Raw genomic sequence first — 26391 nt, 5'->3', positions numbered from 1 at the left:
CGGCTGGCGGTGGGCTCTGCTGGATGCAGCCGTGCTGCCCGGGGGCTCCTCATCGCTAGTGCTTTCCCCCACCTTTCTGCCCACTGGCTTTCACGCCCCTTTGTGTGGGTTTTGTGGAGTTTAGTGGGGTGATCTGGCATTCCTGGGTGAATCTCAGGCGCTTTGCACATCAGAAAGTTCCCTTTCATCAGCCGCGCTTGTGCTTGTGCCAAAAATCTTGAGTGTGACCGGTGAGCCCGGTTCCCGCAGTCGTTGGATTCAATGCTTCCAGCTCTGCTGCGTCCCAGCCCGGGCACTTTTGCTGGGTAGTCCCCGGGGCAGCGTTTTGTGGCTGATGCTTTCAGTGCTCTTCCATGTGGGCTGGCTTTTAAAGCCTTTGCTTTGAAGAGCTGCAGCTTCACATCCTACCCCCTTTCAATCGGAACTGGAAGCATTTTGTTATCGCAATAGCATGCGATTTAGGGAAAGCAGAGCATAATGCACAGATATCACCACACCCCTTAATGGCATATCCTATTTCTTTACAAAAACAGAGTGGAAATGTTTTTATGTTCATGTCTTTGCTGTTTTACAAGCATTACAGCTTTATTACTGCGGTCCTGTGTCAGACGCAGGCTGCTATTTATGGCAGGGCTCTGTTCCTCGTATGGTTGGTGAATCTCTCCATCTTGTTCTTAGCCGTGCAGCAGTCTTCTCCTTTCTCATTTTCAACTTCTTATATCACTTTTATTTCCCAATTTATTTGCTTTCCCCTGCTTTTCCCCATTTCCATGCACCAAAATAATGTACTCCAGATTGCAGCTCTTTGGGCTGGAACCCAGCTGGAATTTTGTTCATTTTTCAATTATTTGAGGCTTTGTTTTTATACGATAACTTTATAGAAGGTTGCTCTGGAGCGGGTGAGTAATCACTTCCGATGTGGCATTTTCCCCCTGCATGAGTGACTGAATTGCGGAGGTTTGTGAATTCAGCGAAGGGGAGAAGTGAGAGTGCCTTGGCCCTCACAGGTTTATATCCCAGAGCCCACGGTGGGCTCTGGGGTCTAAATTGACCATCTTTCCTGAACTGCAGCCGTTATGGGAGGAACAAAATAGAAAAGGGCTGGGAAAGGTGATGAGCTTTTCCTCATGGAGATCTGCTTTGGGAGGTCTGGTTGCCTTCCTCCACGTTGCTGGAGATGATAATAAAATCCAGGTATGCTAAAGGAAGAAAAATATTTTCTTGTTCAGTAGAGAGCAATGAAACAGAGTGTTTTTGGTGGAGGAGAGGGCTTGGGCTGGCTGCCCTAGGGGATCAGTGGGGTGAGAAGGGCTGCAGGAGCTGGGGAGGTGCTGGGGAGGCTGTAGGGCAGCCCGGTGCCCCAGAGGTCCTGGGGATAGGAGGATGCTGTTGTGTCTCTGTTGTGGGGTTGCATAGAGGCAGGAAGGAGGAAGGATGCTGGTGAGGAAGGTTAGAGAAAGGATGAAGGTCACTGGTGTGCTGGAGAGCCAGAGAAATGTTCAGTGGTATGTTTGTGAGCTCAGGGAGTTTGGTCTGCTCAGCTTGAATGAAAGGAGGCTTAAGACTGCTTGATTGCAGTCATCCAAATATCATCATGGGGAATGCGGTCTGGTGTGGGGATGCTCCAGGTTAGCAACCGAGTAGCAACCTTGCAAATTTCAGCCACTGAATTGCTTTCAGCAGCCTTGTGGTGGGCTGTTGGGCTGGGATCGCTGCCTTCCTCTCCTCTGCCCTGTCCGGGTGGAAGCACCACGCATGGATCCTGCTCAGGGAGGTGCTGCGGTGCCTTGCTCGCGTGGCTCTAAGCAGCTGCCAGGGAATGGGGGCTGCAAACTGCGCCCTGGTGCAGCCTGGGGAGCTTCATCAGAGCTCCCCCCCCCCTTCCTCAAGGGGATGCTCTGCCTGTGGGGATGTGCTCTGTGCACCTCGAACCCACCCACATCCTCCAGCTGCTGTTGGAATTTTTCCATCCCTCCTGGCTGTCCATTGCAGAAAGTCAGCTTAATCTGGTGGAAAGGATGGGAGTGGGTCTGAGGGAGGGAAGAAATGGAGATTTCTGCTTTTCACCCCTCCAAGTGCGTCACTTCTGACGGCATCAGGAGCTGCTCACTGGGATGCTCGCCCCTAGCACCGTGGGCGAAGGCAGCTCGGGCACGCACTATTTCTCCTTTTCTTCTTTCTTTCTTTCTTTTTTTTTTTTTTTTCCGATTTGACAATCGCCCCCTCTAAAAAGTGGCAGAGGGGAAACGGCGGCTGCTGAGGTCAGGAAGGAGCCGCTGCGGGAGGCGGGCGGCTCGCGGCAATTCTCAGAAGAGAAATCGCGAAGCCTCATCCTTCCGAGGCCGCCCACGGGGACGCTGCTCCCGACCTCCGGCACGCTGCCGGCCGTGCCGATAGCGATCGAAGCCCCAGCTCGCCCGCGGTGCCGCCTCTGCTCCCCTCGGGTCCCTGCTCCCAGCATTTCCTTTGGGCTTTCCTCTCCCAAAGGGAGATTTTTCTCGGGGTCTGCATAGCATTAAGCACGGTTCAGTGCTGCGGGTCTGCCTGTCGGAGCCCCGACACAGCTCCAGGCTGCACTGGGCTCCAGGATGCCTGTGGAGTTGTGCATAAATCCAGCTCTTTCTCCATATACAGTGGAAAACCAACAGTGTTGGTTCGCTGTTGTGCAGCAGAACTTGGAAGGCTGAGCGTGGGGGCGGGTGGATGGAAGCAGTGTTTAGCCGTGGGGCTGCTGCCCTCCTGGGTGTCCTTGGTGCCTCGTGGTGCAAACTCATTTAGGGTCTGGAAGGTGAAGTCCTGGGTTGTGCCCCCTGCACAAGGTGCGTTGATAAAAGCTGACCTGGCCACTGCTAGAGCTCGCCCCACCAGTGCTTGGCCAACCCGTCTGAGTGGAGGTCATGGGCAGCAGGGCTCCAAGGACGCTCCCAAGCTGCACTTTCCCCACAGACCCAGGGGCCTCCCTTGCATCTCACAGTGAGAAATGTGCTTTTGGGGAATTCAAGAGCAAATGCCGTGTCCAGGAAAGTCTGGTTCAAGCTTTCTGTGTGCCCTCAGTGCGCATTCTCCCCTTGTCCGCAGCGAACCATCTGCTGGGCTGTGCTGAGACAGGTGAGCAGCTGCAAATAAAACCTTCTGGACGTGGTTCCCACCTGGCCACAGCCTTTCCCTGGCCTGGGAATAAAGCCAGTGCTGCCCTGCAGTTTGTAGAAGTCCCCAGCACCCAGCTGTGTCCTGGTTGGTCACTGGGCACCTGTAGGAAGATGGAGATGACACTTGCAGAGCAATGACTTGTGCGCCATTAGTGTCACCGGGGACTTTTGTTCCTGACCCATGAACATGAGAAACTTTACCCTCAATGGTCGAATAACCTTTTTGGTCTGGATACAGGGGAGAACTCTACTCCCAGTGCTTGGAAAGTAGGTGCTCGTGAACTGGGCTGTGCATAGAAGGAAGGGAATTCCCACCCAGCTCAGGGTCCCGTGTCCTGACCAATGCCCAGTGGTGCCGGCGCTTTGCTTTGCTGCGCGGTCTTTGTTTATTGTGTCCAGGATTTCCGAGCTGCATTTTGTGCTGGAGAATATTTTTAGCAAGGATGCAGCTGTTTTGGTGTGTCTTTGGTTAATGCTGCATTGCCCAGTTTAGGAGCTGGGCTCCTGGCAGCCTGCTGCCTCCCAGCACTAGTTTGTTTTGCTGTGGGTAATCCCAGTGCCTTTCCAGGACCGTGAGTTAAACAGAAATTCCTCTGCTCGTAGCGGAGTTATTTAAATAAACCTTGCTGCATCTTCATGCTTTAGCTCAGATTTCCTGTAGAACACCCCGAAATGGGTCAGAGGCCTCAGCCCTGAATTATATTTGTAAGCTGCTTCCCTGCTGCCCTCCTCTTGCCCCTGCTGCCTTCCCATCCCTCCCAGCCCATCCACTGTGCATTTGCCCCAGCACCTCTGCAGGGAAGGAGCCCAGCACCTCTCCCTCCGCCCTGCTGGGCGCCGAGCAGCAGCGAGCTGCCACTGCTGCTTCCTCCTGCCTCGCTAGAAGTGAGAGGAAGGAAGGAGCCCGCGCCTTGCTCGGGCTATTTGTGCTCGTGGTCGCGCTCATGCAGGAAGCGGCGTGCTCCTCAGCTGGTTGATGCACTGAGATGCGCTTTGGCTCTGCTGGGCTGGGGCTGGGCTCTTCTGGGTGCACAGCAGCTTGAAATAACCCCCAAAACCTCCCTGCTGAAGCAGGAGCGGGTGTTTGAAGGTGTTGTGTGAGCCCGAGGTCAGCAAAGCTTCCAGTGGCTCTGACCACTTCTGCTGGGACAGTTGCTTTCGTGAGCATCTCACAGATGCTGAGGCTTTCCCTGGAGGATGCTGCACTCTAGGACAACGTTGATTTATTTGATCTGCTGCAGTCCTCTAGAGCAGAGCCACAGCCACTTTTGTAAGTCACTACAATGGCACAGAGGGAGCCTTGGAGCTGAATTACCTGGTTGCTGAGGCTGTGCCCTCACTGGTCAAGTGTCACAACATAAGGTTGCACGAAAGAACTTCGACTCATTGAAAATAAAATGTTGTGTGGCAGAGGGAGGACTCTGCAATGGGGAACAGTTCCTGCTGTGTTCCTTCTGCTGTAGGCAAGGCATGAAGCCACAGGACTCACGGGTGTCCTGATGCCTGGAGGACAAACAAAAGCTGTTTTTGCAACCTTAGTGCTTGTTTTGCTTGTCTTACCATCAGCCTTCTTCCAGCTGCACCATGGCAGACCTCTCTCCTGCTTTAAATTCCTCATTTCACACCTAGTTAAGTGTATAAAGGTAACTTTATGGCATGAATTTGTAGCTTCTGCAGCTTGGGAATAACAGGACAACATGGCCTGTAGGTTTGTGAGGAACACCCTGTCCCCTTGCCAGCTAACGGGGTTGTCTCTTCCTTGTTAGCTCCAAAGCTTTGGTCAATGCATGTGTGTTGGTGTGTGTTATGTTTCTGTGCCACTGCATAGACCATGCAAGTGAAAAAAGGCTGTATTTATATATGTTTTCCCTCCTTGATCACTAACCTGGCTTCCCTTCAGTGAGAGATTCTTGTTTATTCTTGGTTTTGCTTTCTGTTGACTGAGTTTGGAAAAGTCCTGATGCCAGCACCCCAAATCATGCTGTGGCTGGTGCTGAGCCGAGCAATGTCTGCACACCGTCTGCTCCTGCTGCTAACATCCGTGGAGACGTGGGTCAGGAGAGACGCAAACAAGGACCCTTCCAGATGTTGATATGCTAGGTGTTTGAGATTTCTCTATAACTTCCCTCCGTGGGACTGCGTGCGGTGCCCGGGTCCACAAGGAGGATGGGGAGGATGCTGTTCCCTCCTCAGTCTGCAGATCCCGATCCCTTCTAAGCCAGCGAGCAGCCCCTCCTGCAGGACACGTGGTCAGGATGAAGGATGTGCCTGGTGCCTTCACGCAGGTCGTTTCCTCTAAACCATCTGGGAGGGCTGGAGGTGGCCCCGACCACCAGGAAAAGCCACAGCTTTGGGGAGCGCCTTGGGCCATTGTCACCAGCGGGGTCCCTGCACGTGTCTGAGGAGGGAGGCCGGGGAGGTTCAGCCAGCTGGGGTGAAGGACCCTCCATCCCTTTGCAGTTCTCCTCTTTCAATACCTGGCTAACCCGGAGGGGTTTTAATGTATTTTATGACAGTTTGGTGGTGTTGAGGAGGTGGAATAAATGCTGGGCAGGCTTAGCAGTGATGCTGATGTGTTCAGCAGCTGCAGCGATGCTGCTGTGAGCTCTGACTCTGCATCTCCAGGGTCTGGCAGAGCCAGTCGGTGGGATGGGCATCACTCCTTGGCTGCAATGCAGCTGGACGGGCTGGTGTGTGCGTGATGGGGACCTGAAGTTTGCATTTGGTGCACTGGGCTGCAAGAGCACTGGGATGCTTGTTAAAAAGTGATGCTGCTGTGATAAGCACCATTTGGAGAGCTTAAATCTGTCCAGATCAAGGGTGCAAGGTTAATTTTCCTCCGTAGCAATATGACCCAGGCATCAAAAACCTTCTCCCTGACCCCTTCCCACTGCTCATCCCTCCTGCGAGTGCTTTGGGCCGGGCTGTGGGTCACTGTGCTCTGTTTCCGTTGCAGCGGGGCTGTGCCTGAACTGCTGGAGCCTGCAGGAGCTGGTGGGCCGGGATGCTGGCAACTACCTCATCCTGGTGGAGAAAATCCTCTGCAAGGCCAAGGAGGTGAGTCAGGGGCTGCTGGCTTTGGAGTGGAGCTTTGCAGATCTTGGTGGGTGATTTGGGGTTGGGTCAAAGCATTGTTAGAGCTCAGGATGTGCTCCAAAGTGATGGTGACAGCTGCCTCATGCGTCCCACCAGCTTTTGGCACGTGGGAATGGACAGGAAAGCAGCCAGCTCCCATATCTGCTCTTCAGGCAGCACTGCAGGTCCTTGGGGAAGGGTTTGGGTTTCTGCAAGCACAGCTCAGCGCCGTGCCTTCTTCAGAGCTTCCCAGGAAGCCCCGAGATGTTGGTCCAGATTGGAGCAAAGCAAAGGCTTCCCCTTGTTTTTGATGGAAACTTTGCCACTGCTCTGCCTGCAGCGCAAGGGATGGAGCCAGGGCGCTGGGGACAGCAGGCAGGGTCTGCACTGATCAGCATGGCATGGTCAAGCAAAACGGGGAGGAGAGCATCAGTGGGGCCGATATTATCGGCTGCAATGTCCCATCACGAGCGGGAGAAGCTTGGGGCTGCCGCAGGGATGACCTGGGAGGAATCCCTTGATGTGGGAGGAAGCGGCGGTGTTTGCTGAAGCCTGGGATTCATGTGATGGGGTAAATGCTGCCTTTCATTTTGGGGGAAAGAAAGGCTGCCTAGCTAATACGTTAATATGATTACTGCTATGCCGTTTAATCTTTTTTTTTTTTTTTATGGCTTGGATTGATCTTGTTGCGGGTGACGTTTTATTACGTTAGGGTTTATTTATGTATGTGTTTATTGCACTTTGTGCTGTGCTCGTAAACAAGGGGAGACAGTGTCCACAAGCCTGCTCTTGAGCCATCACCATGTTTCCTGATGGAATAATCCTGCTGGCTATTTACTGGAAGAGGTTGGGACAAAAATGCATACTTGGCATCGTGCTTTGCCATGCCCTTGCAGGGGCTGGGCTGCCTGGCCACCACCCCAAACTGCCTCCTTTGAGCTGCTTCCATGAAATTTCATGCAACTCTGTGAGGATGGAGAGCATGGGAGGGCTGGGAGCTCGGCTGAAAGCTGCTTCTGGAGGCTAAAGGCAGCGTGTGCCGATCTGCCCCTCACATCTATGAGGGTTACTGGTGCCTTAAGGGTTATTTTCTCGTGGACACAAGTGGTCCCCATCTGCTGGGGATGGTGACACGATGGTGTGGGTCAGGGTGCTCAGATTCACAGTGCTGGGGGGTCTTCTGACACCACTCCAAGGATGCTTTTGGGTAATGCTCACGGTGAGCAGCCCGGCTCATCCTTCCCCTTTGCGCTGTTTCCTACAGGTGCAGGAGAAGTGCGACTACGACCTTGTGATGCCCCTGGCTCTGCTTTTCTACTACGCGGTCCTCTGTGTAAGTCCGCTGCACGTAGCGTCGCCCCGGCCCCATGGGACAGCCACAGGTGCCTTCTGTCTGAAAGGTCCCGGCCTGCTTTGATCAGCTCATCCCCAAAAAGGGCCTGTGCGAAGCTGCAGGGAGTAGGAGCAGGCAACCGCTGCACAAGCTGAGAGAGATGAAAAGATGTGCTTCAGTGTTTTTAATCATTGCATTTAAAGATGGGTCAATGAGAAAGGGAGACAATATCTCTCTGCAGAGAAGCAAATTCTTTTCGTTACCCTTTATACTCGGGCAAAATGTGTGGACAATGCTAATGAAAAGGAGTAGAGCATTCACAGGAAATTGTTTTTTATTATTATTATTATTAGCACAATGCATCATTATCCCGAGGAAACCACTGCTGCCAGATCTTGCAAAAGCACAGGCTTTAACACGAGTCATCTGTATGGATCTGTGGCTGTTAAAAATAAATGGATGTACAGGCTGTGGCATGTGAGCCTGAGCCCGGAGCCTGGGGAGGTGCAGAGAGGAAGAAGCTGTTTCAGGGCTGTGCCCAGTGGGATGCTTTAGCTTTTCCTTGGAAGAAGATAGGATGTCATGGGGTGAACCCCTGCTTCCATCTGCTTCTCCTCCCCGCATTTCAGCCTAGCCCCCTCCCCCCCGTTTTTTATGCAGGGCTCCAGCCCCGGGTCCTTGCTCCCTTCCTCACCAGCTCTCCTTGTCCCCACAGGCTCCCTACATCCCACCAGGCTCTGAGCTGCTCCTGAAAGCCGCCAGCATCTACCACAGCTTCCTCACCTGGCCCGTGCCCTACTGCGACATCTTCCGTGAGCTGCTCACCTTCATCAGTGATGAGCTCAAGGCCCCAGGTAAGCGCTCCCGACCCACCAAAGGGCTCCTGCGTGCTACTGGTCCTGCATCCCCAAAATCCCCGATCTCACGCGGGGCGCAGCCAGGTTTCTCCAGAGGAGTGCAGCAGGATGCTGGGGACGTGTTTTTTGGGGGCTGCCTTGTGTGCGAGGCAGCAGGAGCATCCCAAGGACTGTCAGCTCGGGACCAGTGTGGATTAGCAAAGATCGTAGCTGTCTGCTGGCTGCCTTTCAGTCTGGTGGGTCTTCTGCGCGGCCAAGCACGTGCTGCCCGCTTCCGCCGAGCCCTGGCCTTTGCTCGAGATGCTCAGTGGTGTAACTGGGGTGATAACAGTGGGTCCATTCATCGGCATCAAGGTGGCAGGAGCCTTTGAGCCTGCCATGGCGTGGAGGTTTCCATGGGGCTGCTGACTTCCCGGCTGTGTCCTTGCAGCCGAGACGCTGCCTTGTGATGCGGCTTTGGCACATCTGTCGGCGGCAGCAGCGTTCCTCTTAATTAAGCGCCCCTTGTAGATGTCCTGTTGTTCCCAATGGAGCAGCTCTTCCAATTATTTCTCAAAAGCCTTTTCTCCTAATCTGCCTATCTTTCCATGGCTTGTGGAGAGCTGTTATTGCACAGAGCATATTCCAGCCCCGTTTAATCCTGCACAGGGCCGTGATCTGCTCTGAGCAGGGCTGGGGAAGGCGCAGATGGGCACAGGGGCTGCAGCCGAGCATGGTGTTTTTTCCCCATGCCCTCGAACCAGGCAGCCGGTTTGGAGAGCCCCAGTGGGAACAAATGCAAGGTCCCTGTCCGTGCAAAGCCACAAGGGGCACGTTGTCTTCATGGGTTAATCTTTTAATGAGCCAAGGGGAGATAGGGATGGGTGCCCTCCATTAAACCTCCCTTTGCAAGTTTCTAAGGAGACCCCAGCCACCACGGGAGGTCTGCCTGGGTCACCGTGCTGTGCTCAGCCTCCGGCTCGGAGCTGCAGGGCTGGTGTGGGCGTGGGGATGCTTGTCCCATGCTGCTGCAGCCACGGACTTTCCCAGTTCCTTCCTGGTCACTTATTGCTGTGACATCGGTTCGGGCCCTGTTTGAAAGGCCTCTGGGAAAGCCCCAGCACTGAGGATGTTGCTACATCCTGCTCTTGTGTTGTCACCGGTGCCCAGGGCTGCAAAGCTGGGGACTTTGGTCCGAAGGCTTTTCCCCTCCTACAGACAAGTGGGATTCCCCCGCCTCTGCCAAAAGATGCTGCGTGGGAGGTGTTGTTGTGCGGGGCTGCGGAGCCCAGAGCCACCCCTCACCGTGGCCTTTGGCCCCACTGGAGCCAAGAACTGTGAAAACGGGTCCTGTGCTGGAAGGCTGGCCGGGACCTCATGCACAGCCTCTGTGACCTGCCGTGAGGTTGAAGCAACAGCTTTTTATTGAGATGGGAGTAAATATTAACTGAGAACGAGCAGCTGTCAATATTTGACAAGAATGCAATAGCTTTTATCTGCAAACTGGGCTGATGTCTCACAAGAGTAGTGAACGCAGCTGTGTTCGGAGGGGGCCAGCAGGGATCCCTGTGGGGGCTGCCCCCCGCCCCGTGGGTGCTGCTTTGGGGCTGTCGAGCAGCACCTGGGGTGGGGACGTGGCTGCCTGTCGTGCGCAGGGTGCTGGGGCTACCTGATGCTGTAGGATCATCCCCAAGATGTCCCTTCTGCTGCTTGGGGGTGGGATGGGCTTTTCTGCTGTCCCCCCGTCACAGGGACTGCGGCTCCAGGTCCAGCAGATGTCACCTTGCTGGCACCATGGGGACAGTCCTGGAGGAGGCAGCTTGGGGATGTGGGCTGCCCGTGGTGGGCTCGGTCCTGCTGGGGGCAGGCTGGGCTCTGTCCCTGCAGAGTGCAGGTGGCTATGACCTGCTGTCTGTGACATCGAGGATGTTGAGGGGCTAAAGCAAGTGGCAGAAGCTGCTAAATATCACCGGCATGATCCAAACCAGATCCCACATCAGCTGTGGGGCAGAAGGGGCTGGGGATGGAGCAGCTCTGCCATCCTGTCCTCTGGTTCCTCTCCTGTTGCTCCCTGGCTCCTGGGCTCATCCCCCTCGCACGCTGGACATGCCTTGTCCCCAGCGGGGCTTTTGGTGCTGCCGTTCCTGCTCCAGGGTACGTCTCAGCTGGGTCAGGACAGCTTCAGGAGACAACACCGACGTGCTCATGAGGCAGGGCAGCCTGTGGTGCCCCCATCGCTCACGTCCTCTGCTCTCTCCCCTAGGGATTTCCTTCCAGAGGCTGGTGAGGACAGAGCAGGGGCTGCCTGTGAAGAACTACCAGAGCTCCACTGTGTAAGTCAGGCACTGCTGGCCTCAGTCTGTCATTATCTCCACTGTTCTGTGCTACTTTTGCTGCAGCACTTGAGGAGCAGCAGCAGGGTTGCAGTGAGCAGCATCCCCAAAATAGTGGTAGGCACTGGGTAGAAGAGTTGGAGAGCAGAGCTGAACTGCAGGAAGGGCTGGGGAGAGTGACTGTGGCATTTCCACAGCTGCTGGTGAGGGTCTCTGGGCATCAAATATTGGTTATCACTGAGCGGGGATGCAGATCTGGGTGCAAACAGGTAGGGAAGGCAGAGGCTGGAGCCACCAGCCTGAGGAGGGACAGGAGCGAGCCCGTCCCAGTGCAGCAGTGCAGGGCTTGTGGGTTCAGACACACTTTGCACCTTACTCGAGGGCTGAACCTTTCTTCCTGCCAGGGCACCTCATTTGTAAATAGGAAAATGAGCCCTGGCAGTGCGTGCCCGTCCTGGCTGCAGGGCCACTGCTTGCACGGCCACCTCTGCTCGGGGCAGGATGGCTCTCCTGCTGCTCTGGCTTCTCCACGCGCGCTGAACAGCTCTGGGTCTGTGTCAGCATCCCGCCCAGCCATGCTGGTGCTGCTGTGCTGCTTTCCCAGTCCAGCTGCCCTGCTCTGTACCAGCACGGGTGCAGGCACCCGTGGCTTGCAGCGAGGTGGCTGTATTTGCATAAAACCCTGAAAACCTGGCACAAAGCTGCACACAAGCTGAACCTTGGTTTTTTTTTTTTTTTTTTTTTTTGAAAGCTTGGGCCCTCTGCCTGAGCTTTCTAGAACCAAACACAACTGAGCCCACCATTAATTCAGAGCTGTGTTCACTCAGTTAGGAGCACTGTTCATGTCCATAAACCTAAGCACATGTCTGTGTGCTCTCCAGGCTATGGGCTTGGGAATTTAAAGCCTGCTGCTGTTCATGTGGTGATCCAGAGCAAAATTCCCTTTGCAGCTGAAGGCTGTGGCTCTGGTCTCCAGCAAGGGCAGAGCAGGCAGCCTTGGGGGTGGCAGAGCAGGAGGAGGTGAGCTCTGGGTGGAAGGGCTTCCCCTGAAGCCTCCCAGCCTCACGTGTTTTCCTCCAGAAGCTCTTACCAAGGACATCGTGGCTGGTACCTGCACCATCTCGCTGCTGGAGTCCTTCAGATAGCTTAAAGCTTTGCAGCACCTTAAAGCTCAGCAGGGATGCTCCAAGGTTCACCCTGAAAGGGAAAATATTTTGGGGGCCCCTCGCATCTTCTGCTCCCACCTCCTTCATCACGCATGCTGGATGTCCACTTAGGCTGACCAGCACCTGGGCTGGAGCCCTTCCAGGGCTGACCGAGCAACCATTGGGCTGGCAATATTGCAGGAGAGGTGGTGCCGGGGGTGCACGCAGCAGCAGGACGGAGGATGCCCACCCTTCCCTGCGCCCAGCAGCGGGGCTCTGGCACCCCTGCGCCGCCCCAGCTGCAGTGGATGCGAGGGGACACTGCCATCTAGCGTGAATTTCTGCAGGACAGAGTGCCACCAGCACCGCAGCCTGGCTGCCCATCTCACCGCCTTCCCCGTGTCCCCAGGACTGTGCTGCTGCTGAACCGTTCCGAGGTGCAGAGCGAGTTCCTCTCCATCGCCGAGAAGCTGAGCGGCACGGAGCCCCCGCGGCACGCCACGCTCGTCCTGCTGCTGGAGCACCTCTACCAGGCCACCTTCGGCACCCGCTGCGACCTGGACAGCCTGCACCGCCTCCTGAAGGTGGGCACGGCCTTTCCCTTCTCTTCTCGGGGTAGACCTCGGGTCTAGGCTCCAGTTTTGTCTTCCTGGCCCTAACTGGGGAGAGAAAGAACCTCCCCCCTTGTTGAAATGCAGCAAAAACTTGCTTTGACCAGAGAAACACTTTGCTTTGGTGTCTGTGGGAGGCAAATACTTCTAGTAAAACCCTTTAGGTGTGTTCCCGTGCGTGTGAAGTGAAAAGGGAGGTGCTCGTTCTTTCCCCCTGGTTTTTAGTGACAGGATGCACGGGAAGGGCTCAGAGCTGCATCAGGGGAGGTTTCAAGACAGCAGAAAAAAGTTCTTTACCGAGAGGGTCAGACACTGCAGCAGGCTTCCTAGAGAAGTGGTTGATGTCCCGTGCCTGGCTGTGTGTAAGAGGTATTTGGACGATGCTCTTAATGGCAAGTGTTAGCTTTGAGTCTGCCTCAAAGCAGTCTGTAGATTTGGCGATCTTTGTAGGTCCCTTCCCACTGGAACTTCCTGTTCTATTTTTTATTTTTTTTTCATTTGCATAAGATTTGGAGGAATTTGAGCGGGTAGCAGAGGGAGAGAGACTTAGTGATTTCGACTCAGTGACCTCCCCCAAAGACCCGCGCTCCCCTCCCCAGAGGTGCCCCCTCCATCTCAGCCTCTGCTCTTCTCACCCCAGGCCAAGCCACTGGAGGAGCTCTCCGAGGTCTACGCCAGCGCCGCCGAAGCCCAGGAGATTGCGGCCGCCAGCAACGACCCCGTGCTGGCCCAGGAGCAGCTGCAGTGCGTGCTGCGGGACCTCGCCGGGGCGGCCGCCCTTCCTGCCATCGCGGGTGAGAAGCCCCTGCGCCCCCCTTGCCGCTGGGTTTGGTGCCGGTTTGGCACCAGCCGTGGGCTCCCCTGCGCTGGGAGCTGCGCTTTGAAGTGCGAAATCCTGTTTTGTGCAAAGCTGCGACCTAGCACAGCAGTAAGAGGGTAAAAAAAAAAAAAAAAAAAGCCCAGGCCCTATTTCATAACCATGTGATGAGCCAGAATTTTTTCTCATCTTTCATTAAAACAACAACAAAAGCCACCTCCAGCCTTTGTGGGTGAGATGAGAACATTCAATCAGAAACTGGCTGTAGCAGTGATGTCTGCCGGCGGCTCTTAGAGGTGTGAAACATCCCCGTGTCCCCGCTGCGTGACTGCACAGGACAGCGACAGCGTGCTGCTCAGCGTGATCTGGGCTGCTCAAATTAGCTGCCAGGGTGGGCAGCATCTCCCCCAGGACTGCTGCATGCCTCCTGTGCTGTGCTCGCAGCACGGGGAGCGTCCCCGCAGGCTGACTCCTCTCCTCTCCTCTCTCCCCAGGGGATGCTCAGCCCCGCAGGCTCCAGCCCATCCCCATCCCCGCCGCCCGCTGCTACACTTACAGCTGGGACCAGGATAACTTCGGTAAGTGGAGAGGGGCCCCATCACCCTGTAGGGAGCTCCCCTGCGAGGAGTAAAATGTGACAAAAAGTCTCCCTGCGGAGGGGCTTTGTGTCCTGAGACCCCTTGGATGTTGCAGCTCTCTGGGGTGCCCAAGGAGGGGGTTCTGGCTGGGCAGGAGGTTTTGCCGTGCTCTCAGCCCGACCACAGCAGTTTTTCAGGGGAAGTGTGGCTTCCCCTTCTGCTGAGCTGGTTTCTCTGGCTTCCCCATTCCTGGAAGACCTTTTCTGGTCCCAGGAAGGTTGAGCATCTGTTGCCCACTGGCCCCAGCATGCTGAACCTGCGCGCTGGCTTGGGCTCTGCTGCCTCCCTGACTGTTCATTTGGGCTTTGACTATCAAAGCACCTAAACCCCTTGCCTCTCTTCTGCTCTCTGGTTAAACCCAGGTCGGATTTGGGGTGCACTGGGAAATCTGCGTGGGAAGGAAGCAAAGCCCCAACCGCTGTTTGCTTTTTGAGAACCCAAACAGAACCTGACCTCAGACAAGTTTTGTTTTGTCATCAAATATACGCACTTTGTGAAAATCTAAAAATGCTCAGGGGTAGGTTTTTGGCCCTCAGTTTGAATCCATGTGGGGTTAAGGAGTGTTGGCCATGCTGCAGGAGGGTCGTTGTCTGGGGTGTCCAGTTTCCAACAGAGCCCGTGCCAGACCTGATCTCCCTCCTGTGCCTTTCAGATGTCCTCAATGACGTCCTCAGCAAGGAGTGCAACATTGTCGAGCCTGTGGCCTCGGAGAATGAGGAGGATGAGGAGGAGGAGGAGGAAGAAGAGGACGTGGAAACAGACGGCTGTTCCCCAGAGCGGGACTCGCTGCTTTCCCCCATCTCCACCATTTCCAAAGACTCCATGTACTCGGCGCTGGCAGAAGAGGGACCTAAGCACTCACGCATGTCCCTCTTCACCGCTTCCAAGGACTCCATCTCAGAGCTGACGGTGGTCTCCAGAAAGTCCTTGCGGTCTTTTGTCTCCAGCCTGAAGGACTGCATGGACAGTGGGTACGCGGAGGACAGTGACGAGAGCTCTCTGGACACGGCTGGGCGGCCAGAGCTGAAGGTGGAGAAGCCCCACCACAAATACAGACACACGCTGACCAACAAGATCTACAAACTGTTCAAAAGCAAAAGCCAGCTGGTCCTGAGGAGGGACCTGAAGGGCTGCCCGGACACGGGCTCGCTCCCGCTGCGCCGTGCTGAGAGCCTGTGCCACCCCCAGGCCAAGCACCGCGTGCTGGCGCGCTCCCGGCGCGCTCACTCGCTGCCGCAGCACGTTCTGAGCCAGCGCCTGCAGGCACTGCATGCCCCACGGCTCCTCAGCCTGCCCCGACGGCCCTTCCTCAGCTACGACGAGGACGCCAAGGTGTCCACCCTGCGCGTGGTGGTCTTCGGCTCCGACCGCATCTCAGGGAAAGTGGCCCGAGCCTACAGCAACCTCAGGTGAGCTGGGTGGCATGGGGACCTGGCTGCAGGTGTTCAGCCCTTGGTGTCTCACTGGTGGGGTCACCAGAGTCCCAGCTTTGGGGTGGCTGCTGCCTTCGAGCAGGGCTCCCCGGTGCTGAGATGTGGCAGGGGACATCCGGCTGCCCTTGTCTGGAGGAGGAAGCGGTGGGGACACTTACTGCTGGATGGCACTGCCATTAAGTCAGCGAGGCACAGAGGTGTCCTTGTCCACATGCCATGTGCTTTCGTGTTCCTTCCATCGCTGCCTTGCTCTGGAAGGAGACAGAACCCTCCAGGTGCCACCAGGGTCTAATTCTGCACCTCATGTCCTACCTTGCCGGGATGTGCTGGAGGGCTTTGCTCACCCAGCCCTCTCCCATGTTCTCCTAGGCTGAAGGAGAGCACCTGCCCCACACTGACAAGGTACTTCAAGCTGCAATTCTTCTACATCCCTGTGAAGAGGAGCTGCCTGGCTCCAGCGGCCCCGCTGACACATCCTCCCCCGTCCCCAGGGGATCTGCAGCTCCGGGCTTCGGCACAGGCAGTAGGTGTCCTGCTCACCATGGGGCTTGTGGTGCCACCAGCACTCTGCTCGTCCCACCAGCAGGCCAGGCAGGGGGAGTGCTGGGGGCTCCTCCACCAGCCCCAAGAGATGGGAGAGGAGCATGGAGGACCCCGGAATGACCCCGCTGTGTCTGGTTTCAGGAGTCCACCTTGGCTGGGGTGGAGAGCAGCACCAACGACATCTCCCACTACATCGGCATGTTGGACCCGTGGTACGAGCGGAACGTTCTTGGGCTGATGAACCTGCCCATGGATGTCCTGTGTCAGGTACGTGTGTACCGGGTGGTAGGGCCTGGTGTCCCCCTTCTTGGTGTCCCCCTTCCCTGCGGAACAGCCCCATCTGCTTAGTGCTGGGCCACCATGCAGTGGCCTGAACCTGTACAGCAGGCTGCGCTCCGTGGGCATGCGATGGAGATGGAGATGGGTGCCTATGGTGGCCAGTAGGAGGGCTTCCATCCCTAGGGGAGTGGGATGGGCAGTTGGTGGTGCTGGGCTGTGGGTGCCACGAACCCCGTCAGGGTTGTGACTCACCCCTCGCTGCAGTCTGCCAAGCCGGAGGCTGAGCCCCAGGGGGACTCGCAGGAGCAGCTGCCCATCCTGGCCGACATGATCCTCTACTACTGCCGCTTCGCCACGCGCCCTGTCCTGCTGCAGCTCTACCAGACGGAGGTAGGCAAAGGGGATCAGCACCATCTTAGCACTGGGAAAGGGGTCTTCTGCCTGTGCCACCAATGTGGGGCCTGCCTGGGGAGAGAATGTGGGTATGGCACAGCCGCCTTGTGCTGGTGAGGCCAAGCTTGGTCTCCTCATGTCTCCCGGGAACCTTTGCACGTGAGCTCACAGCGCTTTGGCTGGTGCTGCTGGCTCAGGGATTGAGGGTGAAGGTCCTGCCCAGACAGTTCTTAACTGACACGAGCAGTTTTCCGTCCAAACACCTTTCCGCACGATGCAAGAGGGACTCCTGGCAGTGCTGGCAGGTCATTCACATTTCTGGAAGTTCCTCTGGTTTCCAGCCAAGCCCCTCCACAAAGCCCATTCTCCGTACCTGCTGTGTGCCCAGAGGGAATGGTTTCACTTGCACCACTTCTGCAGTTGTGGCTTTGGTGGCCCACTTGCTGGTGGTCTGTTAAAACAGCCTGAGGTGTAGCTACAGGCGAGCGCCACCCAAGGCAGTGGTTGAAAAGTGTATTTTGAAAGCTCAAAGGACTTGCCCAAACTGACCTGTTTTCAGGTCAGGAGCAAGAAGGGCAGGTTGCATCCCCCAGCTCCATGGCCCTGTGAGGTCTCCTCACCACCACATCTCCTCCATCTCTCCTCTTCTCCCCCTGGCAGCTCACCTTCATAGGGGGGGAAAAGATGACCGAAGTCTTCATCCACTCCCTCGAGCTGGGCCACTCGGCAGCCACACGGGCCATCAAGGCTTCAGGTCTGTAACCCATGTGCCGTGCGCCGCTGCAGCCTTGGGGTGGGAGTCTGCAAACCGCCAGGGTGGGCGATGACTGCTGTGGGGCTGGAGGGAGCCTGCCCAGGGGCTTTGGCACCACACATGGGCTGCAAGAAGGGTCTGAACCCGGGCTGCAACATGAGCAAAGATGCAGATATGTTTTCACAAATTTGGAGTTGAACCATCATGGTTCTTGTGTTCCTCCTCAGGAGCGAAGCTGTGGCAGTGCCTTGCTCTTTTACTTCTGCTAACTTTCCAGGTGTAATAGCCATAAAGCAATTTCAAGCCTTTTTTTTTTTTTTTTTTTTCCCTGCTCATCAGCACCTGGCCAAGTGCAGCTCTTCATCTTTTTCATGCTTTGTTGTTTATGCTTTGTCCAAGAGCATCATTTATCCCTCATTCCATTTCCTTAGCTTATTGGGCAAAGCAATGTTTGTGAGTGTGCTTGGAGCCTTCATGCAAGGAAGATCATGCACTTTTAAACTAGAAATTTATAAAAGTATTAGAGATAGAAGTGATGACAGAAGCATCTGCTTGCAGTGTGGTCTTCAGCTCTCTTGTGGGTACCAAGGACCGCACGCCGCCTGGTGCAGCTTGCAGAGACATCTCATGGCCAACCAACGTACTGCATTCAAACACACTGCTTGATATTGTTAACCAACTGCTTTTCTGTGAGCTCGCCTTGTCTTTCTGAACAGAGCTCATAAAATATCCTCCACATAAAGTGTCACCACCCTACTGTCCCAAAATACAGACTTGGCCAGGACCTCTTCCCAGTAACTCATGAAACCACCAATCTTTTCTGACTTTGAGTTTTCCTTTGGTTGTCTGGCAGCACGCTACTTAACATCTGCAAAAAATTATCCAGGAAAAAAAAAGTTAGTAAGTGTCGGGCACAGTATTTCAAGGCTAATTTAATGTGGGCACAAATATGCCCTGAAAAACAGGAGCTGTGTTAGCAATGCAGCCTTTTATTGCTTTGTGTTTTCCCTGGAGCACTGACCCTGCTGCACTGGCTTAGCCAGCACTGCTTTCAGTTTGCAGAGCTGCTTGTTGTGCTTTGTGCTGTAACTTCTGCACTAGAATAATTGCTTTCCGGCAGCTTTTAAGCCACCTTTTTTCTTTTTTGCTCCGCAGCTGTGTTCAGCAAACCACGATTTTTCCCTCCCTGTAGGTACTGAGTGTGCTGCTGTATCAGTAGCCCTCTGAAAACTGGGGAGAAAAGTCCACTGAGTGACATTTGCTCCTTGTTTTGTGCAGGTCCGGGCAGCAAAAGGCTGGGCATAGATGGAGACAGAGAAGCAATCCCACTAACACTACAGATCGCCTACAGCAAGGTGAGTGCCTGGGACTTGCGCAAGGACAAATGTGGCAGAAAACCAGTTAAGTGCTGCCCAAACTTGTCTTGGCTGGGGCTAGCAGAGACAGACACTGAGAGTGTGCTGAAGGAGTCCTGATCCAAGCCTGGGGGAGACAAAATCAAGCTAATTGTCTACTTACTGGCTAATTGGAGATGTCTTTCCAATCCTGAGAAGCCCAGTAAAACAGGGAATGTGCAGCCAGCTCCCATAGACTGGACATGTACTGGATGCCAGTTTACACTGGTAGACTTGGCTTCCAGGGAGCAATCGCTTGCTGATCACAGCAGTCCCTTTTTTTTTTTTGTTTTTGTTCCTTCTTCAATTATTTAATATTAACCCTGGACAATTTTTGTATTGCTAAGGTTAAAAGAATTTTAATGCCTACTCAAACTTTGTGCAGCCCCAGGTAAAACCAGATCAGGGCTAGCCCAGCCAAAGGGTCGGGTTGGGAAGTAGGGTGGCAGCCTGGAGCACGGCATCTCACGGGCTTCGGTTGGTCTCTGCAGACAGCTGTCAGTGGAAGAAGTCACTGGAATGATGTGGAGAAGGTCTGCACATCCGTCAACCTCAGCAAAGCCTGCAAGAAGTACGAAGAGCTAGGTGGGTAGAGCTGGTCTTTGTGGCTTTGTGTAGGAAGCAATGGGAGGGATAGACAGAGCCAGAGGACAGATGAGAGCCACGCTGGATCTTCCAGCCGGAGCACAGCGGGAATGTGTGCATGCAGAAAATATGTGGGAGATGCCCGGTGTTCCCTGGGGCCTAAGATGCTGTTCTCCTTGGCTCTCCTTAGTGCCACATCTGGGTTGAAGGATGTTCGGCTTCTCATTATCCTGAAGCTTCCAGCTGGGAAATCTTTTGTTGGGTTGGGTTGTCCATCAGAGAGGAGTCTATTGCTAAATCAAGTCAGACCGAGGGAGGGGGTGCTTGTCCTGCCACTGTGGCTGTGCCCTGCGACCAGCTGTCAGAAGGCACTGGCAGGGCTGCTGCTGCAGCTTGGTTTCCTTCCTGCACTTGGAGATAGCTGCCTGCTATGTGGGTTTGTTTCATCATTTCTTTTTTTTTTTTTTCTGTTCTGGTTCCCAGTGGGCTATGAATAAAGCTTTGAGCCTTTTAAAGGCAGCAAGGCTTTAGTCTCTTAGTGTGCTGATTTAGAAGCAATATCGGTTTATTCTTGCTGGAGCTCTGTTGTTCTAGCAATCAGACACCCAGTTCTGAGTAAACTGAAGATTTTTTTTAATTCCTCTTTCTTCGTGCACTTTATGTGCGACAAATTTATATCTGTGAGCAGAGCAGTCAGGGAAAATGACTAAAAAATCTACCAAATAAGCTACCACACGGCTCCTATGTGCCCTGTGGAGCTCAACCTAAACTTCCATCCCTCCTCTTGGTGCCCCACCCACAAAGCCATGCAAACAACCTTGGAAAAACCCCAGCAGGATTTAATTGCTCATCTCCTCTGTGTATTTCGAGTTGGGTGTTTCTGTGCTAGTTTAGAAGCTTCACTTGCACTGCCAGTGTGGTGGGCTTGTTTCAGGGCATGGGGAGAAACTCCCACGCTAGGGAGAAGCTTCCCCTTCGTGAACCTCCTTCCTTACAGGAGAAACCTGGTCTCCTGGCTCATCTCTGTCAGCTTTCACACTCAGCAGTTTGACCACAGGATGTCACTGTAATTCCAGACATGAAAAAGCATCTCCAAGGCGCCTGTAGGAAGGGCCACGGTGGGAGAGATAGAATTTCCTCATCATGATGGGGCAATGGTTTTTCTCATGTTTAGTTGCTAAGATAGCTAAATGTTCTTTGCTGCTATGTTTGGAAGATTACCTCTGTCTAATTGCTTTCTTACCATGCGGGTTCTCATGGGTGAGGGAAAGCTACAGGCATGCTGTATTTCCCTGAAGTGGGGTCCTGCTGGGAGCCACTGGTTCTGGGATGCTTTGATGGGCAGAGGGACTGCCTGGGTTCCCACCAGAATCCTTGAGTGATAAGAGTTTGCTTTTTGTTACAGCCTCAAAGACAGAGTGTCTCAACTTGACCATGACAGAGGTGGTTAAAAGGCAAAACTCCAAATCCAAAAAAAGTTTCAATCAGGTAACTCAAGTCATGGTGCTTTTACATTTGGTAAAAAAACAAAGGTCAGCCTGGCTCAGCTGGGAGGGAGACGGGGCAGGAGAAGGAGTTTGAGACCTGGGGAGCAGTCAGTAACTCCTTGGGGGACCCTGTTGGCCACCAGTTTTGTGTTGCCCTGCACAGGGTTAATGTACAGAGCCTGGCAGCTCCTTCACTTGGACTCTCTTTCTATCAGCAGCTCAGCGTGTCCCAGATAAAAGTAGACAAGGTCCAGATTATTGGTGTCCAGTCCTCCTTTGCCGTGTGCCTGGACCAGGATGAGCAGAAGATCCTGCAGAGTGTGACCAGGTAAGATCTGCAATGTGGCAGGCTGCCTGATGCAGTCAGCGCTCCCAGAATGGTGCACCCTCTTCATAAGGACTTAACCTCAACATACGGGTGGCCAAGAGGGGGGGACAAGGTCCTGAGCACCGTGGTGTGTTTATGCCAGATGCCCAAGCTGGCATGTCATAGCTTCAAGCTCTGTAGTGCAGCTGAGCTCAGGTGGGATGGCTGGTCCTGCTCAGATCCCAGCAGTATTTCACCTTTTATGACTGCCAACATTTAAATGGTGGTCCCCAGTCAGCTGTTCAACTGCATGAAGACAGATTGTTCAGCAAGACAGAGGAAAGTCATGTAAAGTAAATGAGGTACCTGGAGAGCACTGAGTGTATGAGCAGAGCCTTCAGCTTCTAAACCTCATTGGGATCCTCCATCAGCTTTAACATACCCATTGCAAAAGGACCCCATGATCTTCACGGGTGAGACTGGGGTAGATGGAGCAAGAATTGTTCATTTGATTGTTCATCCATCAGTTGTGTCCCCAGGGCACCAAGCTGGCTCGCTGAGGATGGGGTTTGGAAACTCACTGGAGGCAACATGTTTCTGTGGGCACAAAGAGATCCAACCAGCAGATCCACTGGTCTTAAAAATGTGCAAGCATTCTAATTTCTCCATCAGGGGGAGCGGAGCTCTGCAAAGTTATGCTGCCTAAAATGGAAAGAGATTTCAGATGTTACTTCTTAAATTTCTTAAATAGGAACTTTTCTTTAGGAGCTTAACTTGTTTGCTGTGCAACCCAAGGGACTAATGTGATAGTTTAGTGCAAGAAATGCAACAGGAGCTATTGCCACTTCTCCAGAACAGGGGGGATGCAAAAGTTCTCATTTTCCCTAATGAGTTTCAGAAAATGCCCTGTGTGGTTACTTCTCCTCTAGATCCCAATCAGAGCTAGCATATAGGACCCGAACTCTGGGCATTCCAACTCCAGTCCTGCACTGATTAAAGATTGCACTGATTCCCATTTGTTTGCAAAGTTTCTGCTGCATCCCAAGACCCTGGTTCTCAACCACACACCTTGCTTACATCTTGTCTTCTTTTTATTCCCTTACAGGTGTGAGATCTCTGTGTGCTACAAACCCCGGGACAGCGATCCCTTTGCACTGAGCAGGTCCTCTTCGACTGCCCAGGACCCTTCTGAGTTCCATTCTCTCCTGTGTTTACCCATTTCCACCTTCAGTGGAGCACTGCCGTAGAAGAACCGTGCCCTCTCAAGACCAGACTCGCATCCAACACTGAAGTAGCAGCAGGAAAGGGAAGCTGACTGTCCCCTTTAGGGCTGGATACCCAGCCACTCTTGCCCAAGACATCCTGCAGTCTGAAGAGTTTGTGTGGTGACTGAGCTGCTCCTGGTCTGGGCTTGGCCCATCCTTTGGAAATGGGAATGTTGGTGTCAGGTTCCGGTACTTCTCAGGATTCCTTGGGAGGAAAGTGGCTTCCTTGAGATCTCCACCTGGTTCAGCAGACTGCCAACATCGGGATTGAGAGGGAGAGGCAAGGACAGTGACATTTTCCTGCCAGCAAATGGTGCTGTGGCTGTACTCGACAGTGACTGCAAGGCCATTGTGATCTTGGGCGAGCTGGTATGGGGGGGGGGGGGGGGGGGGGGGACACGACATGTTCTGGAACGTGGATGTCCTTGGGTGTAGCTGGCCTTCTGTGCATGTGGATTTGACCACCCAAACGATATCCTGATGACTTTTCACCTGTAACAAGTCAGAGATGCTTGGGATAGTTCTTTGGGGATAGGGACAGTTTTTCTCAGGGTTTGCTTTAAATTGCGAGCGATGGGCATCTTGAAGAGAAACAGCACAAAGCAGAACAACCCAGCTGGGGCCAAAAAGAGCCCAGCAAGGGTTGTAGACTGCTGCTTGTGTCCCAGTGAATCCAGTGCAATAGGCCGTTCCGGGACATGGGTGGCTTGTCGTGCATATGTGTGTTTACTGTAAATCCAGGACCTGCAGGAGATGAACTTCCACTTTCTGCAGAATTTCAGAGTTCATCCAAGAGGGAGAAGGACTCCCTGTTCAGGCTGTGTTCTTGCATCCTGCTCACCAGCACTGAATGCAAGAGACATCCCAGAGGCTGAACGCTCAATAGTTGCTTGAGATAGAGCAGGAACCATGCTCACACTCATAGGAGGGAGGGAGGTACTGGGAAAGCCACTAGGATTGCCTTAAGCTCACCTGACTGGGTGGCTTTGGTAGAGAAGAACCCAGCACCAAAAACACTAGTGACACTTGCAAGCAATGATAGTATTTGAGATCCCTTCTTCCCTGCAAAGGGAGGTTTCTCCCTCTCTTCCTTCTCTCTGCAAGGCTGTAGGTACAGAAAGGTGCAATAGCTGGGTGTATTTAAAGGTATTCTGACCCCAGGAGCAATAAATGAGGCTGGAAAAGCCTTGCCTGGTTTCATAGCCCTCAGGGTTTCTCATTTAGTTGTTGGTCATTGCACTAATGATGGCTGGCAGAAGAGCATGCTGCCTGCTGCAGGCTACAAGGATCCTGATGCCGAGGATGTGCTCCCTGGGATGCATCTGGAAGGGACCCTCCGTGCTGCTGGGGCTGCAGGGCTCAGCCATGGTGAGATCAGCTCCATGTGGGTCCCTTGCTCCTCCAGAATATGGGGCTTGGCCAGCTCTTAGCACTAGTTAGAATGAGGCTGGGCTCTGTCCCCGAGGGCTGTTGGCACAGCAGCAGGGTCCCCTTGGTGGTGACCGCGTGGAAGGTTGAAGCTGCCAGGGAAAGGGCCAGAGCCCCCGGGCACTTCAGTTGCCTTGGAGGAGCATGGGTCAGGCTTGTTTGCTGCATTCCTCCACTTCCCTGCTGGAAGGGTTTTGCGGATCCCTCTGATGGGACTGCTGGTCCTGGCCTTGCTGTTTGCTGGACCTAATTGCTACCCCTCCGCCTCTGCTGCTGCCTGGGCACAGCCGGCAAACATCTGGGGCTGGGAAGGTGCCAGCTGGCTCTGCATGTCCTCAGCAGCTCGGGATGCAACTTCTGCTGCTGACCAGAGAGTGAGACAGGAACATGCTCCCGAGGCCTCTATGCTTCATCCTCCTACCTGAATAGGCCATCCCAAGGATGGTGTTGCCTTGTGGACTCCCAGGAAAGACCTCATGCAAGGCCAGGCATCTCTGGAAGGTGTGCAGGTGCTCTGGCCCCACTGTGGTGTAAAGCCAGCTTGGACTCCAGGCAAGGACCCCCCTTCTCTGGCCCTGCAGTGACTCTGGGAGCACCCATCCTCTCCTACATGGAGCTGTGACCTTGCTCACAGTAGGGACACCAAGCCACTGCTGGGTGATGTGGAAAAGTATGCTGAGGTCGCTGCTGGGCATCTCTCCTGCACATCACTAAGTCCAGTAGGCTCAAGGGATCAGAAACAGATTTGAATAGCTCTTTCCACCCACTTGGAAAAAGTTTTCCCACTGACTTTTAATTCCCAGACAGGTTTGTGTGCATCATTTGAAATGTGGCTGAAATTTGACAGCTGTTTTATTTTTTGTTGTTGTTATTCAATACATTAAAATAGCACCTTATCCTGTCAAAACATTTCTATTTGTGATCTTGATATCCGTGGCTAAATATATCCCTGCCGCTGTTAATGATATAAACCTCTTTGGCTTCAGCTGGCCCTACAGAAATACTAGAGAAGAGAGTTTCCACACACTGGGGAGGAAAAACAAGCACAGGCTCTAGGGACTCATAATCCTGGCTCATTTTTTGACCTCTGATGCTTTCTGGAAATGAAAAGAAGGAAGTCAGAGGTTCCTTCAGGCCAACCTTGTACATACGTGCAGCCTCACCAAAACTGTGTCATGTCTGTGCTGATCTGTAAAATACTGTTCAAAGAACTTTTAACATAATTGTAAGATATTAAATGTTGATTTATTTCAAGTACAAGTACAGTGTTTGTGTCGAGTAATTCCCAGTGCAGAAGGCACGGCTCCCATCTCCGCTTGGAGGGCACCCAGACCTTTGCAGAGCAGTCAACCCGAGAGCAGGAAAAAGCTCATAAAGCCACCGGGTTCGTGAGCCTGGTCCCAGAGGGCATGACACGGAGACCTGCAGCGGCTAATTGAGCTCCTGTTGTGCCAGTAAAAAGCAGTTTTTGGTGCTGTAAATCCAAAACTAGCTTCATGTTGAATTAAGGAGGAAAGCTGGCAGAGCCTGTGCGTGCAAGGCGAGGTCTGTGCATAGCCGTCCCTCCTAGGAGGCTCCCTGGCCTCTTCTGGGTTGCTCTGCAGAGGTACATGAGCTGTGCTGTGGCCAGGCACCATGGGCAATGTCCCTGTGGGCAGGGTTTGCCCAGCAGTGGGATATTGGGTTTATTGCAGAGCCCTTCTACATCTTCAGGGATGCAGGCTTTGCAGATGAAGCCGCTGCTGCTGGCAGAGCTCTGAAATACAAAGTGGCACTTGCAAATATCCTGCTGTCTCAGAAGTCACCCTTCCCTTCCTGGGATATTCAAGGAGAGAGGCTTAGCTGGTAGGGGTGAGGGCCAGTGTGTTGTATGTGCATACACAACCAGGGAGAAGTCATGTCAGAACAGATAAGAATAACTTCTGCTAATCAGCACTTTGCTATGAATTACCTGTTTTTTTTTCACTGATTAGAGAACAGCAAAAGGTGTTTATTTTTTTTTTTTAAATCAAAGAGTGAAAAGAAGAGGGTCACTTGAAAAGACAAATAAAATTCAAACAGGAAATAATTTATTTTCCAAGCTGGAGTGATAATCTGCTTTTGTTTGTTCTCAACAACAGCAACAAAAAGCCCAAACCCTAAACCACAAATTCCCTTTTCTGTTCCTTCCTTTTTAAAGAAGAAAAAGTGGAAAGAGGAACATGCGTATTTAAACCCATAGCAAAAAGTTCTTTGTTCTAAGCAAGTTCATTATGAAAAGTTTGGGATCAGGGTCCAACTCTGATCCTTGTAGTGTCACACAGCTGGGGGGTTTGGTTTTGTACGTACAAAAGATTTGGCAAACACCTGCTGATGAAATAACCAAAGTTGGATTTTCCAGACTATCTGACAAACTTGGTTTTGCCTTTTGTAGACAGGTTCAAATCAGTCCAAAGGTGTTTTTTGTGACTCTTGCAGCATCACACCTGAGCTGGCCTGTGGTCCGATGGGAAGACGGTGGGTAAGGTGCGTTTGGTGTTTCAGCCTGAGAACACTAACTTATGCTTGCTCCCTAAATGAGATAGATTATACCAAAAATGTGTCTCG

General features: G+C 53.5%; 1 protein-coding gene across 4 annotated transcripts in view; it reads left to right on the top strand.

Annotated features, from left to right (window-relative positions):
• The window catches only part of PIK3R5 (phosphoinositide-3-kinase regulatory subunit 5), a 58287-nt gene extending 33222 nt beyond the window's left edge, over window positions 1-25065 (top strand). For 3 of the 4 annotated variants that reach the window (XM_066980015.1, XM_048075967.2, XM_048075966.2), the window contains exons 3-19: window positions 6106-6206; window positions 7489-7557; window positions 8273-8411; window positions 10657-10726; window positions 12281-12455; window positions 13123-13276; window positions 13794-13877; window positions 14590-15346; window positions 15740-15893; window positions 16055-16180; window positions 16457-16582; window positions 17246-17339; window positions 18618-18694; window positions 19225-19318; window positions 20724-20806; window positions 21021-21133; window positions 22218-25065. In XM_066980015.1, the coding sequence (XP_066836116.1) occupies window positions 6106-6206; window positions 7489-7557; window positions 8273-8411; window positions 10657-10726; window positions 12281-12455; window positions 13123-13276; window positions 13794-13877; window positions 14590-15346; window positions 15740-15893; window positions 16055-16180; window positions 16457-16582; window positions 17246-17339; window positions 18618-18694; window positions 19225-19318; window positions 20724-20806; window positions 21021-21133; window positions 22218-22359 (2558 nt within the window). In that variant the 3' untranslated portion in view covers window positions 22360-25065. The remainder of the gene's footprint in view (window positions 1-6105; window positions 6207-7488; window positions 7558-8272; window positions 8412-10656; window positions 10727-12280; window positions 12456-13122; window positions 13277-13793; window positions 13878-14589; window positions 15347-15739; window positions 15894-16054; window positions 16181-16456; window positions 16583-17245; window positions 17340-18617; window positions 18695-19224; window positions 19319-20723; window positions 20807-21020; window positions 21134-22217) is intronic. The other variant, XM_066980016.1, reaches the window with a different exon arrangement.
• The last annotated feature ends 1326 nt before the right edge of the window (window positions 25066-26391 follow it).

Source organism: Anser cygnoides, chromosome 19, assembly GCF_040182565.1.
Source record: "Anser cygnoides isolate HZ-2024a breed goose chromosome 19, Taihu_goose_T2T_genome, whole genome shotgun sequence".
Classification (NCBI taxonomy): domain Eukaryota; kingdom Metazoa; phylum Chordata; class Aves; order Anseriformes; family Anatidae; genus Anser; species Anser cygnoides.
Note: the sequence above shows the minus strand (reverse complement) of the source record. Positions and strands in the feature narration are given on the sequence as shown.